General features: G+C 38.5%; 1 protein-coding gene across 4 annotated transcripts in view; it reads left to right on the top strand.

Annotated features, from left to right (window-relative positions):
* ECPAS (Ecm29 proteasome adaptor and scaffold) overlaps positions 1–16,812 on the top strand; it is a 59,768-nt gene that overhangs the window by 17,199 nt on the left and 25,757 nt on the right. For all 4 annotated transcript variants that reach the window (XM_085214254.1, XM_085214256.1, XM_085214257.1 and 1 more), the window contains exons 6-21: positions 1,492–1,660; positions 2,192–2,331; positions 4,458–4,539; positions 4,799–4,918; positions 5,052–5,137; positions 5,426–5,504; positions 6,546–6,595; positions 7,143–7,209; positions 7,316–7,438; positions 8,366–8,469; positions 9,727–9,850; positions 11,285–11,365; positions 12,066–12,294; positions 12,781–12,872; positions 14,652–14,786; positions 16,345–16,510. In XM_085214254.1, coding sequence (XP_085070380.1) covers positions 1,492–1,660; positions 2,192–2,331; positions 4,458–4,539; positions 4,799–4,918; positions 5,052–5,137; positions 5,426–5,504; positions 6,546–6,595; positions 7,143–7,209; positions 7,316–7,438; positions 8,366–8,469; positions 9,727–9,850; positions 11,285–11,365; positions 12,066–12,294; positions 12,781–12,872; positions 14,652–14,786; positions 16,345–16,510 — 1,847 coding nt within the window. The remainder of the gene's footprint in view (positions 1–1,491; positions 1,661–2,191; positions 2,332–4,457; positions 4,540–4,798; positions 4,919–5,051; positions 5,138–5,425; positions 5,505–6,545; positions 6,596–7,142; positions 7,210–7,315; positions 7,439–8,365; positions 8,470–9,726; positions 9,851–11,284; positions 11,366–12,065; positions 12,295–12,780; positions 12,873–14,651; positions 14,787–16,344; positions 16,511–16,812) is intronic.

A 16,812-nucleotide genomic window follows, 5' to 3' on the forward strand; every position in this document is an offset into this window, starting at 1 on the left:
GATTTCTTTTTCTGATAGATCATGGATGCTGGGAGGATCTTTTGGGCACCTTACTATCTTATATGCAAGTGGAATAACCTACCAGAGTGACTTTTTAAATTGTGATCATATGATGTTTCTCCATGCAGCACTATTGGAAGGCATGTTCCTGTCAGCAGTTTGAGGCCACATCTTTGCCATTTGAGAGTGTTGAGTGTGGCAGATGAGAGTTCTGAATGCCCAGTCTAATTCTCTGCTCTCAGCTTGCTTTCGTCAGTTTGCCCAGGTTTATGCTGCTAGCTTCATTTCCCACACTGATGTGTCTGTAACTTCAGGAGGTGAAGTCCTGAGGCATTTTAATGTGACTTCAGTTCCTTATGCTTTTGTACTTTGGCCAAGCATGCCAAATAATTTTTAAATACTCAGAGAGACCATGATGTTAGGGGAAAGTAGGCATCATTTTCTTTCATTTTCTTTTCAGGAAGAAAAGTGCTCAAAGAGTGTCTTCATCTAGCCTGTGGCTCTGGTTGACCCTCTTTTTAAGTCTTACTCCCTGGGGCAAGATGTTGCAATTGCTGACTGCTAATTTATGCATGGTAGAACTTGCTCAGTCATTACCTGTTTGTGAATTAGCTTTGCCAGTTTACATGTGGTAAAACAGCCAGAAAGCCTAACTTCAGGGCTTTAAGGCTTAAAATGAACTGTTTACAATTATGACATCAAAATTTCTTCTTGCAGATTTAGGATGAACATCTGTCCTTGCTGTTGAGACTGCTTGCTTCTGTTTGTTGTCTGTGTACTAAATGCAGAACAAAGAGTGGCCGTCTGGAGCAATACAGTTATTGTTGGTCTCTTCTACAGTTTTGATGCTTTCTTGTACTGCTTGTACTGAGCTAGTTTCCAAGTGTACAGGGAGAGGCAGGTTGATTTTTGCCAAGATATGCAAATATTCATAGAGTTGCTAAATTTGCCAGTCTGCAAAATGACCGAGCTCTGTAAACGTAACTTTTCTTGTCCCAGCACTAAAACTGACTTTCCCTATATGTGTGTTTTTGTTGTCAGAAATTGCTTCCTGATACTTTGCTGTGTTGCCCATGTCATTATTTCCCTTAAGAAGTTTGAGGTTTTTCACAGAAATCATACAAATGTTGCAAAAGCTTCTAATATAACTTTGCCAAGTCTGGTACTTTGTGTATTGACTTAATATTGCAGAGAGAATTCATTTTGGTTTGTAACCTAAGGTGCTTTCCCCAGAAATGCAGGTGGACACTTCTCTTTCTTAACCAAGTTATTTGTTGTTTTGTTCATGATTTCGTTTCTTTTCTCCAAACAAGTGTAATAAGATAGTGTGTCTCAAATGATTAAAATTCTGTCTTGTGTTAGAGTTGTGGATTAATTAAAGAGGAATACATGAAGTTGAATAGGTTATTTGTATTCCACCCATTCCAGCCTCCAATTCAATCAGCAATGTGAAGTGGTAAAGCCTCTAATGAAACTCCATTCCATATTTAGGTACGTACTGAATGAATCTCAGAGTCGGCAAAACATGCCCTCAGGCCAGGGCTCTTCATCAGGTACTATGGGAGGTCCTGGAATCCCTCAGCCGCCTCCAGGGATGAGCTTTTATGCAGCTAAGAGAGTAATTGGAGATAGCCCATGGACACCAGAGCTGCTGGAGCAGGTACTTACAGTCACAGAAACTGACTGGGGAACTGAGGGGTGGCAACCAGGACAGCTACATGCAGAGCAAGAGAAGGAAGGAAAAATTTTTAAGCTAATTCTGGTCAGGTTTTCATTTGCTTGAGCAAACGTAGTGAGTAATTTGGATGTGGTGCCTTAACAAACATTCCAACAGTGGGTTAGAGACAGGTGGTGCCCCCCTCACTCTGCCAGCAGTTCTCTGAGCTCGTTGGGAAGCAGGCATGACCACAGCATACTGTTGCATCTTATTCTTGAGATAGTAAGGTAAAAAACTTATGCTTTGAAACTTATGCCCTTTTAGCAGGTGTCAGCAGAGTTTCCCTGATCAGTATGCAGGTAGTGAGCAGCAAGTAGTTGCTTGAAGGGGTGCAAGAGAATAATGCTGTTGAGAGCATATGAACTTGAATGTAACAGGCAAAAGCTGGCATTTCAGACGGTTGGATTGCTGTGGTTATTTTTACATATGCTTTCATGTCGTAAAACTGCATTTACCTTCCACTTTGTTTAATAGTGTAAGCTGGGAATAGTGAAGTTCATTGAAGCGGAGCAGGTGCCGGAACTTGAAGCTGTTGTACATCTGGTTGTAGCTTCCAGTGATACAAGACACAGCGTGGCCACTGCAGCAGACCTTGAACTGAAGAGCAAACAAAGGTACAGATCTGGATATTTAGAAAAGATGATGCTATTGTTTCTAATAATGCTCAGTACAGCTAACGTAGTGCTCCAGAGAGGCTGTGCTCTGAGGAAAAGAGGGGCACTGTCCCACACACAGCTACTGCCTATTCCCATGGGCGGGGATTTGTAGCAGTGTAGCTCAGTCTCACAACTGGGAAAATCAGTAGACTCTGGAGCTGAAGCTCTAACTGCAGTCATCCTTGGTATTACATTTTAGCCGTTTTCTTACTCCTTGGTTTCCACATTGTCCCGTGTGGTTTACTATTGACCTGTAAGGTCTTGGTAAGTGAATCACTGCTAGTCAATATATACAGATACTGCCTTTCTTGGAAAAGAAAACTTTCATTTGATTTAGATAGGAGGTAAAGCGACTGTAAGTGTGAAGTGAACTGTAGTCTAGAAAGCTTGGCAGCCACCATTGTTTGCATTTTTGCTTGTCTGCAGTTCAGCTTTCATCATCTGTGGATAATGCTTCTGTCATTAACTGTTCATGAGGCTAGGAAAATTGCTGTTGATAGTGTTTGCTGAGTCACTGACCATGTGAAGTATGTTGGCTCATGTTCCAAGATGTAGAGTGAGATAGATTTGTCTTTGGAAAGTGTGGGTAGCTTCTCTATTACTAGAAGCTGAGAGCTACTTAACTTGGAGTCAGTTATGTAATGTGAAACTGTCTCCATTCAAGTCTGTTCATGCGCCTCAGAAGCTGCAGGGGAGATGGTTCTACTGTCTGGAGAGAGGTAGGACAGTCTGGTGAATTCTGTTCTTTTACTGATTGTCTCATCTTTCCTTTGGTGTTGGTATTCTATATCTGGAAAGCAAAGTATTTGAACAAAACACGTATTAATATGCAATGTTGAGTCTTTTATGAGAAACAGAGCATATTTCACAATTCGCTTGTTTAGAAATCAGCTGCTTTCCTGAAAGAAGGAGACAGTTGTCTTCCTCAAATATTTGAAGTATAGATGTCTAAATTTGTTTCCTTTGCTTATTTTGTATATTCATATGTGTTTGAAACAGTCTCTCCAATAGATAGCACCAGCTAAATTGAGATATTCTGAGAAAAGTCACCAGACAGAGATTTAGATTCTTTCAGATCTGAAGGGACTGTATTGTGATTTTTCTTACTACTGTGTTCTGTGTGTAGAATGGATATAGACTTAATCAGTTTCCTCACATGCGTAGAATTCTGCTGATAGATCCATGGTGTATGAAAAGCTGTACGTAAGCCCACAGTGTGCACTTGCAACCTGAAAGGCCAACTGTATCAAAAGAGGGCTGACTTCATCTGAGAGAGGGAGGTGGTTGTCCTCTGCTCTGCCCTCGTGAGGTTCCATATGGATTACTGCATCCATGTCTAGGGCCCCCATCTCAGGAAAGATGTGAAATGTTGAAGCAGATCTGTTGGAATGATGGACAGGGACCCTATCAGGGAATGTAGCGAGAGGACAAAAGGGAATGGTTTTAAACAGAAAAGAGGGGAGATTTACATTAGGTGTTAGGAAGAAATTCCTCAATCAGAGAGTGGTGAGGCCACTGAGAAACAGTGGATGTCATGTCCGTGGAGGTGCTGAAAGGCAGGTTGGATAGGGCTTTGAGGAACTTGGTGTAGTAAAAGTTGTCCCTGCCCATGGTAAAGGAGTTGTACTAGATGTGGTCTTAAAGGTCTTCTGCAGCCAAAACCATTCTATGATTGTATGGCTGTAGTTATCATGTAGGCAAATAGATGGGTCTTGTAGACTGTGATTAAATAATCCTAGGATTACAAACAACCTCTTCAACAAAACACCAGAACACTGCAGCTTATGAATATGGAGGCATTTCTTAATAGATGACCATTTCATATTCAGTCAGTAGATTTCTTTATTGGACAAGAAGTGTACATTTCTGATGTCTTATTTAGTCACATTACTGCAATTTATAATTGGGATATGTAATCGCGTTCTTCCTTATTATATGCTATGTGGGAGGAGTGGGTAGAAGTCAAATCTAATTAAACTCAACTAAGAATAGAAATGTGATGTGAAATGTAAGATGATTTTTTTTTTTTTAAGTAATTAATGTTCAGAATCCTAAGTTGATGTTTTATGTGTTTTCTTCTTTAGTTTAATTGACTGGAACAATCCTGCTATCATCAACAAAATGTATAAGGTGTATCTTGGGGATATACCATTGAAAACCAAGGAGGTACGATTTATGTACAGAGTTGTATACGTACTTAATTTCTGGAGTTGTAGTTGCCTTATTTTATTTGTTAAACTACGCACACGTGTTTCTTAGATCTGTCGCTTCCTTTGATCTCTGCTTTCAATGAATGTTTGTGCTGTTGATTATTTTTTCTCAAAGAAATGTCCCAATTCATCTGAGTTGCAGAAGATAATTTAGCAAACTTGAAAGTACTGCTGTGCAACAATGCCCTGTCTTATTTCAGCTCTTTTTATGACAGGGGTCTGTTCTGAAACCAGAAATGAAACGAGAATCAGTCAGCACTCGTGTTAAATTAAAGATTGTTCCTCATCTTCTACGATCCAGACAAGCTGCAGAAACATTCCCAGCCAACATTCAGGTAACATGTATGTTCCTAAGCTGCTCTTTCGAATGAGCTTCTTGATAATAGCGGTGCTTGAAGCTGGGGAGTTAGAAAATCTTTGAAATGAGACTGGACACTTTCTGATCTGTTCCATATTTGGTCTGTCCAGGTGGTTTATGATGGACTCTTTGGTGCAAACACAAATGCAAAACTGAGAAGTCTGTCCCTGCAGTTTGTGCATCATATTTGTATCATGTAAGTAATCAGGAGTGCACATAAAGTGTTCTAACATTTTGCCTAGAAGCCACCGTATTTATTAAATATATAACCTAACTAAGGTCGAAGAATACTACTATAACTCATAGAAATTAGGATGGTTTTTTTTCCTTTAATCTTAAGAATAATGGGGCACAGGGGTTTTATGTGTGCTTGCCCATGTTAAGCTGTGATTTTGCAAAATTGAGGGGAAATAAAAGTGATATTGACCAGTATATTTTTAAGGGATGCAGAAAATTTCATGTTCTTTGATATTTGTAATTTCAGTTGTCCAGAAAGTAAAATAAAGCCATTAGGCCCAATGCTTCTAAATGGACTTACAAAGCTGATCAATGAATACAAAGAGGTAAGCTGAAAGGTTATTTTCTTATAGAACTGCGAATCTTCATATACATACAAGCAAAAGACAAATATCTTTATGGTGGTAACAGATAAATCTTTTTATTTGTATGTAGTTGCCTGAGGTGGCTTTCCATGGACACTTCTTAAGTTGTAAGGGAAGAAGGAAATATTTTAAAAGGTTATATATTATGAGATAACTGTTTTATTTATTTAACTGCTCTGGATAGGTGCTTGATCACTATTTCCTAGATCTTGGGAAATAATAGTGTTGGTAATCTAAAGAGTGAAACAGAGTAGCATCCATTTCCTATTAGTCGTTACTTTGAAGCAAACAGACCTCAAGTTCAGGTACGCGTTCCATTTTGCCAAGCATTTATAGTGTGAAACTGCTGGTAATACTTTCCTGTTTATCCAGTGAGAGTATTGCTATGGAAATCATGTTAAAAACAGAATTGCAAGTGCTGCTCTGGCCCAGACCTCTGTTGTGCAACATTCCTCCTTTCGCTGGTACCTTTGAACCATTGGCTGTGATCCTCTGGCTTGAATTGGTGTTTGAAGGTGTGAATCTCCTCTGCCATTGTGAAAGACATGAAAAAGGACCGATTAGGAGGGAGTAAAGGCATGTTTTAATACATGGAATTGGTCATGTGCAAGACTCATTGCTCAGACAGCTTCCCTTCTATAAAGCTAGTGTTCAGGGTCTGTGGAAAGTTTCAGTCTTCCTCAGGTACTTTTCGTACTTTTGCCAGATCTTCTTAGTTACCAGCCTCAAAGTAAAACCCAATTAACTGAGACCAGAAGAAAGATTTGCATTTTGTCACTGTTTCTAATTTTCTGTTTCTTTTGGAAAAACATGTTCTCTTGGTTCCTATCTGATGTTTTTATCCTTTGATGTCATTACATTCCAGGATTCATTGTCCATGAAGTGCCTGCTTGAGCACTTTGGAGACAGGATAGAAAATAAATGTTTAATTAAAGAACATTTTATGCCTTTATGTATTTCTAGTTTTGCTGAGTTACATATATGTTTTTTTTATCATTTAAGGATTCAAAATTGCTGTCAATGGCTTATTCAGCAGTTGGAAAACTCTCCAGGTAACAGAAGTGCCATTTAAGTAGTGGGTCATTGAATAGCTTTTTTACAGAAATGTGTTATTTTATCAACAGCAAGCCCTGAACCTCCTGCCAGTTTTGCAATTGAGTGTACAGCACAGAGAAAAGCATTCTTGGTAACTATGGAGGTGTAAAATAAAATATGCATTTGGCTGATAGCTTCTTTAGAAGTGATTAATGGCAGCTCATGAATAATGTATAGAATTTATAAAATGGTTCCACTTTGTGGCTTGTCAGAAACATAAATTTAAGGAATGTACAGCAAAGATTAGAAGGCATGTGACTGGACAAGTGGTATGTTCAGTGCTTTGCTGGTGATCTAGTTCCTTTTCCCTACAATATTTTGATTTCCAACTGTGATGAGGGGTGTTCTGCTATGTGGTGGAAATGGATAAGATAGAGCAGACTATCTGTACTGGCTGTGTTTTGTTTGACAGTTAAAATACAGAGTGAGGGAAAGATCAATAAAAAGTGAAACAACTCAGTTTAAAAAGCCCAAACCTTCATGAATGAAAATATCTTGTTTCAGCCGAATGCCTCAACTCTTTACCAAGGATATAGCACTGGTACAGCAGTTTTTTGAAGCTTTGTGCAAGGTGGGTGCTGACGGGGTTTTGTGAAATCATCAGTATTTCATGCTGGTTTTGCTTAGTTCTTGTCACTGTACACTGTAAAGTAACAGAAGTATGTTTTCTACTGTAGGAAGATGCTGACACAAGGCTTGCCATTCAGGAGGCCTTGTCTATGATGGTTGGAGCATACAGTAACTTGGAAGGAGCCCAGCGTACTCTGATGGAAGCTCTTGTAGCTTCTTATCTAATAAAGGTATTTCCATTCATGTCAAAATTAAGTACCTTAAAATAAGAGCTGTGCAGTCTTCTTTTTCCTGACCCTGTGCCTTGACTTCTTTTGCAACGTACCTTGTTTTCTTGCTGAATGTAATATTCTGCCATGAAATGTTTGTAATATGTTGCAGTGGTGGCTGGAGGAAAGTTAATGCAGTTTTCTGTTTGTGTTCTGTTTCACAAAGAAACAGTATCTACAACTGTGGTGTACCTCTCTCATAGTCTCCTCCTAAAGAGATTTGAGACACTAATCCAGACTTCACTAAGTGTCTTGATTTTCCTCAGGATTCTGCAGAGGTCTGGGCCTGAATTTTTAGTGAGTGGCTTTTGTATATTGCATGTTCATGGGTACTTAGGGTTACTGTTGAGGTATGTATATTTCCAGCTGTTGCACTAATAGCTGTGTAAGGGACTGTTTTCATGGTGATTGCCTATGTACTCCAGCAATCTAGGTCTCCAGGCAATACCATTCTTAAATCTGTTTTAAATCTGAAGCTAGCAGAGACAGTGGTCTTCTTGAATCAGTGTTTCTGATTGTGTTGCTCCTGAGCAGAGTTCTCTTTTTCAAGGATAGATTATATGTATCATTCTTCAGTTCTAAACTGCTTTGGTGAGACGATTCAGATATGTTAGAATTAGTGATAACTCTGATTTGTAATTCCCAAAATTGTGTGTGTGTTTAATTTACCATTTAATTTCCCACTTGGGCATATGTGGGAAGCTAGCTTTTCTCCATTTCCTGCCATATGAAGAGTTAGCAAGAGCAATGTCTCAAAAACTTACAGACCCTTTCGTGTTAAGTTGGTGCAAGAGGACAGAGTGGATGATTGCTGATAAACACAGTGGTGAGTGCAGATCACTGGTGTTCATTTACAACTTGGCCATATGTTTATCTGTTCTCTTTAAGCCTGAAGTTCAAGTACGTCAAGTGGCTGTGAAATTTGCTAGCACAGTGTTTCCTCCAGATCATATCCCTTCCAGATACTTACTGCTGTTAGCAGCAGGAGACCCGTAAGTTCTTTTTCTTATTAACCTTATTTTTTTCAGTTTAAATTATTTTCATCCAATTCATCCATAAATATATATATATATATATATATAATCTATATATATATAAAAGATGTATGTATATATATATAAAAGAAGTATGTATTTGGATTAAATGTGTATTTGTGTATATAGATAGATAATATAAATGCCTGAGAACTAATGTACTAAAAATCAAATACAGTTACTTGAAAATTGTCCTCTAACACAGTGGCATTCTTAGTAGTCCTGTGGACAACTGTTTATGTTTCCTATGCTGTATTTGGCTTGAATTCTTTTTCTTGTTTCTGGTGAACTGCAGCATTCAAAGCCAGGTTGAATGGGGTCCTGAGCAGGCTGATCTAGTGGGTAGCTACCAGCCCACAGCAGGGGTTGAGCAGGGTGGGCTTTAAAGGTATCTTCCCCAACCCAAGCCATTCTGTGATTCTATGCTAATGATCAACTGCAGTCACAAAGTCAAATGTGTAATAGTGCTTCTGGTTACCTTTACAGTTGCCATTATTTTTTTACCTTGTAAATTGTGGCAACCTATTTTTTTATCTTGGATTTGTAGAGAGTCTGAAACAGAGTCTGCTTTCATACAGGTTGCCATTTGCTGCTGAAGAGCAGGTGAACTGTTAAATTATAGTAATCATTTCATTCACAGCTATCTGTTCTTGTCACTTAAATGTCTTTTTTTCTCCAGCATACTTAATTGCTCCATTTTTTTTTTAATTCGTGCAGCTGTTGTATAACTAAGGAAAGTTTAGCAACAGAGAAAGCGACAGAGCAGTTTGTTGCAGTGTCAGTGCTGTTTTAGGTGTTGACCTTCAGCTACATAGGGAGCAATAAACCTGGTTGGTGTCATCCAAAGCTTATAGATAGGAAGTGATGAGGACTTCCATCCTGTCCCCCACTTAGAGTCCAAGTAGGAAGATAGGCAAACAAGGACATGGGAACTGGAATCTGAGTGTGATCATCAGTAGGATCTAAGACATGCAGAGCTTGTCTGATCCAGACTTTTTAATGGCAGCTACTCATCAGTGCATTTTTTCTTCTCCCTCTGTATAATAAACAGTATAAAGTTCCAGTGCATACTTTCTTTCCACTTCATTTCAGAAAGGCATTTCTATTTTAAAACTGATTGCTCTTGCTCAGTTTTGAGATCTCATTGTTCATTAAAGACTGTTGTTCATTTGTTCTGTGCAAATAGCATCTGTTTCTCATCTTTTCTCCTGAAAGGCGGGAGGAGGTACACGGAGAAGCCCAGCGAGTGCTGAGAACGTTTCCTGGTAAAAATGAAAAGGAGAGTTCTGCGAAGCAGATGCCTTCCTTCCCTGAAATGGTTCATTATATTCAAGAGAAGGTAAAGTGCTCCTGTTCTACTAAATGGCAAGACTGATACTTAAGCATGTAATAAGGGTGAATTTTTCCATCCCTATCTCCATTTCCTCTATCTTCTGCAAGGGTCAGAATTAGTTCAGGTCAAGCTGTTCATCTTCACTGCTATTACGAAAACCAGAGGCCATACAAGCATTATTTTGTGGCCTCTCGGAACTCCAGCAGAATGATACTCCAAAAACAGCATCAATAAGTTAGCCCTAACTGTTGGCCGTGAGAAATTGCCTGTGGTGGTGTTGACAATCTAGTTTGTGTTACACAATTCTGTGGATAGTACCTCTGATAAGCTTAAATAATGTAGAAATGTTGTGAAAGTTCTCTAACAGTACCTTCTTTTTTTATCTATCTATGGTTCAGATTTTAAATTGTTTTTTCTAAATGTAAGAAGTATAATTTTGCATGAGATCCGTGACAACAAAACTCTCGTAGATGAGGTACTTTTTTGTGAAATTTTGTGCTTTGCTAGTATTATACTTTGTTGGTATTAGAGGTATATGAAGGTTTAGGTAAATACTTATATCCAAACCACTTCTTGTTCAAATAGATTTTTAAAAAAGGAAACAAAAAATGAGTTTTAGCACTAATAAGTGCCTGTTTCATGTAGTTATTTTAACTTCTTTGACTTTTGTATTGTCACTAAGTGACATTAACGATTAACCTAGTTTAATCACTACAGAGGAAAACAAGATTCCCTCTTTCCTAGGCATATTTAAAACTAATAATTTCAAGCACTTCTCAGGTCTTCCTTCAATGTCCTGAAGATACGATAAAAATATCTTTGAGGTCCATTCCTTTGGTTAGGGCTTTTAAGTGTTAATTTTTCACATATCATTAACTGTGTGAGTGTTAGAGGTGTTTGAGGAGTTTATATGAATTGCTTAGCACAGCAGGCCAAAATGCAAAATGCCTTTCCTGCATAAGTTGCTGTCCTCTTCTCCCTCTTCACAAATTGCATTTTTGTATTTTAAAGAGTAGGACTTTATCTGCCGAGTTTGGTTTTAAAAAAACAAACAAACAAACACTTCTCACAGTAATCTTCTGGTTGGAAGTTTGAGGTATTCTATTTCTGAATTTTAAAGCTTTTTCTTTTTTTTTTTTTTTTTCTTTTTTCTCCCTTCTCTATGGGCAAAAAAGAGTACTGTTCCTCCTCTGGTCTCCCCTGCAGCTCATGAATTGAGAATTTCCACTTTTGAGTTTTGTCAGGAAGGTAAAAGTGATGGACCTGCAGTACACTTCAGGTCATCTTTTCAAGTTTCCTCTGCCATTATTGTTCTCTTGTACATTTTCACTTGCTAAGTGGAGGATAAACAGTTGCATCAGCAAAACTTCATTGACCTTTCCAACATCTTTGCTGTACCTGGGTCTGAATGTTTCACTCTTAATATACTCTGTTGTGTAGGCCTCTCACCGAATGAAAACTCCAGCTAAATATATGACGGGAACTGCAGCATTGCCTTTCAATCCTGCCATGTTTGGAGAGGTAATTCTGCATTTACTTCCTTGGATACGTTTACTGTTATTTATTTAGAGAATAATATAAGAAGCTAGTAGTTAGAAAGTAATCTCACATTCCAAAATTTCCACATATAATCAGTTGTTGCAATTAACTTCTCTTTATCTTATCCCTCTGTCCTTAAATAGAGAGGTCTGAACTGAATTGTCACAAGGGGTTGGGAGAAGTGTTTCTAGGAGGGCTGTCCGACTGCTTTCTGAAGCATATTTAGTGTTGCACCTTCTCAGAGGAAGAAACTGGCAATCCTCTGCTTAAGCCCTTTTATGTTCTTTGGGGCCATTCATTTCATAGTAGATTTCCTGGCTTCTCAACTGGAGACAAGTTCAGATGTGATGCAATATCTATGTTAGTAATGTGCTGAGTTGCATTTGGATGCCTGTCTGATTGGTATTGGGTGCAAGCTGACCTTCCTCCAGGCAGGTTGCAACAGCTTGTAAAAAACAAAAATAAATTAAAAAAAGGAAGTGATCTGAAGATTTCTTGCACCTTGTATATGCACCTGTATCATTGCTAGCTATTCTGTCTTAAGTTCATTAATTATTAACTGTCTTATTTCAGTTATGTTGAATATAGTCTATTCCTTGCTCTTTTTTTGTCTCCTTCTTAGTTTCCAAAGTGCTCTTGCATTCATTCGTAAGGATCTTTTGTTTTTCTCTGCTCTACTTAGATAGTCCTGTACCTGCGGATGTGTCTTGCTCACAGTGCAGGTGTGGTACCAACCTCACAGAGCTTGGCAGATATGCAAGACCATGCCCCAGCCATTGGACGTTACATACGAAACCTCATGTCTGGCAACCACATATCTTCCTCTTCCACTTCTTCTTCCAAAAGTGCAGAAACCAATCCTGTACAGATATATATTGGCCTACTACAGCAGCTGTTAGGTGGTGTTGGAGGTAAGAGCACCATCTTTATGAAATCATTCATTAGAAATGAGTGCCCATTGCTTTGAATTGCAGAGTTGCAACACAGACTATCTACTCTTCATTGTAAACATGCTCCCTTCTATGCTTCTGAGTAGGTGAGGTAGTAGGACAGTAAAGTCTCAGCAGCAGCTGACATAGTGTTATAAAGCTGTGAACCCACTGTCTACAGCAGTTTCCTTGCCTGTGAATATTGTCTTCCTCCTCCCGATAACAAAAATCTATGACAATTGTAATCTTAAAGCATTTGAATGCCTTCAGAAGAAGTTTCTACCACAGTGTTTGCTACTATTAATTTATCTAATATCCCTAAGAAATACAGTACCCTAACATTATGTATTTTTTGTTATCCCTAGTGAATTGTAAGCAGGTACTTCAAAATACCTGATACTTTTTACATTTTTTTATTGAGGATTGTTTGATTCTTGTAAATAACCTGATTCTTTAATTCCTGTTTAGGTTTGCCAGTCATGTATTGCCTTCTGGAAGTTGTTTCAGTGTATCCAGAGAAGCTAGCCACCAGATTTGTAGACAAAATGGATTGGATAAGGGTGTGTTGAAACCTGCTGATTTTATTTTTTTCTGTAACTTTTTTGGGGGAAGGCACGGGGAGTGAGGAGGGAGCATGTTAGAGACATTTGGCATTAGCAAAATCAAGCATTTTCCCATGGTGAAATGGAGCTTAATTTGTCAAGTATACACTTAATTTCAAATCTGTTACTTTTACCTGGACTGAACACCACCTCATTCAGTGTTATAGAGGGCAGAGTAGGAAGAAGTATTTTTTGATTCTTTGATGTTATTGTTTTTGTTCATTTACTTATGCAATCTGTGTAACATATATTAGTGATCCTTCTGGAACAGTCAGTCAGTATTTCCCTTGATCAGAAATCTGCTGAACAGCAAAAGAAAACCAAGAACATAATTCTGCAAATTTTTGAAGGAACTGTATATAAATGGGAATGTTCCAGTTAGAAGATGCAAAAGACTTATCAGAAAATGAGATTAGTAGGTCTGTAATTTTTTTAGAGCCTGTCCTATGGAATGTTGTTTTTATGTTGTTTGCTATTTTATTAGCTCTGTACAAAGAGTTGATAAACTGAAGCCTACGGACATATTAAGCCAAAGAGAACTCACCTTTGTTTGAATTCTTTTCTTTTCATCCTGTTTAAGCATCCATGATTTGCTAAACTATTACAGATTGCCACTTCTTCTTTTTGGGGAATCTGTCAGCAGAAAAGCTTAAAACGTGTTCTAATTACTTGTCATGCTGAAACCTGCACTGCATTGAATGCAGTTTACTTCACCTCATTTAAGTCCAAATATCACCCTCAAAGAACAGGATTAAAAGCATTATCCTCTTCATTATTGTTTCTCATTTGCAGGAAAACCTCTTTCTTTGATCTCACGTCCATTTGCAAACTTCTAGGGATGGTAACTGATATGACCAAGTTTCCAGTTGTAAATCATCCTTTGTAATTTCACTGTGCCAAGTGGAGAGAACAGTTCCAGGAGCTTGTTAGAAGTCAGCAACATGATCTGATACATGTTTTCAGCTGAAATTGGAGTTATATTTCAAGAGCTTGACAGATCTCATATCTTGTTTGTTGTGTTTTTTTTTTTTTTCACTTGGCTCACATCTGTATTACTTCTGATGAACTAAATCATTGAAAGCTTAAAGTATGAATTTTTCATGTGAGTGTGTTGCATTATACACATAATCTAACCTTTGCCATTAGTTCCATCTTATCAAATGGTCCGAGGCTTCAAAAATTCAACCTTTTAACAATTTTAAATGTCAGATGATCTCTAATACAAAATGGATAAATTTACACTGTGATTTCCTCAATGCTGTGCTTTTTTTTTTTTTTTTTTGTGTGTTGTGTTTAAGTGATTTGACCTCTACAGATTTTTCCATTTGATTAATAAAAAAAGAAACTGAAGCCTGTGGTAGACTGGGGGGGGAAAAGTGTTTTTGCAGTTCTGCAAGTTTGGTGGGTTTTCTTGTTTATTTCTTTTTAAGTTTCATGTGGATGTGAAATATGGAAGCTTTTCTCTGAAAACAAAATTCAGCAAAGCATTCAATCAGCTATTTATCTGAGAGTTAGTGAGTACCCCTTCTGGGGCTACTGGTAATATCCCTGCTAAAGTTTAATGTGCAATCCATGCTTTGTAGTGAGTGCTTTGTTTCTTACTAAATAATAATACTCTGAGTTTAAAGAATTAAATGCTGTTTATGCCAGTGCACGGCTGTTGTAGCTGTAAGGTTGGAACTCTGCATGAACACTAGTTGATTCCATGTTTTGTTTCTTACTAAAAATCTCTTGCAGGGCCTGATGAACACAAACAAAGAAGAAATGCGTGAGCTCGCTGCCCTGTTCTATTCTGTAGTGCTGTCTACAATGTCTGGAAATGAGCTTAGGGCCTCTGTGGAGCAGCTGATCAAGATGACAAAAGACAATCATGTAACTACCTTCCTTTGTTTGCTTCCTGCTGGGCTTTTCAGTGTCATGTAACTGGTGGGAAATCTGAACCCCTTACAGTGTGTTCTGGATGTATTAGCCTTAATCTGAGTGAAAAATTAACTAGCTGGCTTCTAGCTGGGTTTTGGAAGGGAATTTTGCTGTAGATGAGTGGAACAGATTTCTAAATAAATTAATACCTGAAGCTGTTGTTAAGTTTAATAAGAGGGTTTCTTGAGACACTTCTCATAAAGTAGAACCAGTTTAGTCACACACTTATGAGTTTTACTCCCTCAGATATACCTTGTCTCACTGATTGCTAATAGAGCAAACTTCTTATCACCAACACCTTCCTAATTCCATATTTCTGGGCAATTTAAGGCACCCACAGACGGAGGAAGATCTCGTCTTCTTACTCATTCCCCTTCCCTAGCTAACCACTGGCCCTACACCATCTCGTTGCCTTGGAGCTTGGTTGAAGCCCAGCTTCTTCTCACCCCATAGGAGACTGCTCAGCAGCCCTCCTCCTCCCCTAGCACTGTCTCCCATCCACATGGTGGGTTTTTTTTCACTGTTTGTCCATCTCTCTCCACTTGTCCATATCTTTCTCCATTTTTTTTGCCACTTACAGAGTGGGGAAGGAGCTGAGAAAATTTCTTATCTGGAGAGATGAATAAGGGGCATATTTCTTTGCCAACATATCTTGAATTCTGAAAGTGAAGGAAAGTATCAGTATGTCTAAGTCGCATTTTCCCAAAACCTTTTAATCTCATTTTCTCTGCAGAAGTTAGTGAGGCTTCATTTTACATTTCAGGAAACAGACCAATGCTGACAAGAAATTTTGGTTATTTTGTGTATTAATTAACAGACCTGGTTTGAGTCTGGCCATGATGCAAGGCCACATCACTGCATAGCTGTAAAAGGGTGCAGGTTCTGGAGTAGTGAAGCCGGCTCCTTTCTGTCCCAGTGGTCTGCTTACCAGTAGGCTGTGAAGCCATGGCTGATTTTCTGTAGACTGTGGTTTACAATTAAGAGCACTGTAATCTTAGAACAACAAAATGTTAGCACAGATTTTTGCTGGTTTCTTGTGAACGTACAAAAACAGTTCAATCTGTGCTGGTAAGAGTGGCAGAGATCTTCAGTGGTTCAATAAGAACTGCAGTGTAGGTGGCTTGCTACATATATATAGTATATGTATAAAGGGGAGAAGCACCCATCTAGATAAGTCTGTACTTAAAAATCATGGTGTTTTTTTTTTGTTTGTTTGTTTGTTTAATTTTTATTTTTTTCCTGGCCTAGCCTCCAATGGGAAGACTTTAGGACTGTGAGTTCTGATGCTAAATTCTAAGTCTGTCCTCCTGAGTCTCTAGTAGTTTTGTTAATTTATCCTAAAGGACTCCATCAGAGAGCACTAGCAATATCAAACTCTTGTTGTATTGTATGTAAGATCTCAGCTTTCTTCCCAGCTGGCTCATCTATGTGTGTTCTTAAATCAGCGCTTTGTGGAAAGTGTTACTTACTTTGAAAATGAGATTTTTTGCACTGTTGGTGTTGTCTGTAGAGCCCGGAGGTCCAACATGGATCCTTGTTGGCTTTGGGATTTACAATAGGAAGGTACTTGGCCAAGGGGAAAATCAGAGCAATGGAGCTACATGACATAGAACAGCCAAACACTGCAGTCATGCCGGAACAAGAGCAGCTCATAAAGTCAACAACAGAGACAATAGGTAACTTCCACCTGACACTTTGCTGCATGTAACAGTTGTTTGTAAACTTCCCCAGACTGAGGACTTCTCTGAGATGTTCGGTCCGTAGATGCTGTTAATCCTGAGTTCACTTTGTATGATAGAATTTACATTCTATGAAACTACTATGTGATGAGTGTATGGATATAACCCTTTTCAGCATGAGTTAGATGGACTCTTTGCTCACTGACCAACAAAGCCCAATGAGGAGTGGTGCTACTGCCAAGATTCCTCCCACTGTCTCCTCACCTTTTGATTTTGTTGGAGCGTAATGCTTCCTACCA

The sequence above is a fragment of the Meleagris gallopavo genome, chromosome Z (genome assembly GCF_905368555.1).
Source record: "Meleagris gallopavo chromosome Z, MGAL_WU_HG_1.1, whole genome shotgun sequence".
Taxonomy (NCBI): Eukaryota; Metazoa; Chordata; class Aves; order Galliformes; family Phasianidae; genus Meleagris; species Meleagris gallopavo.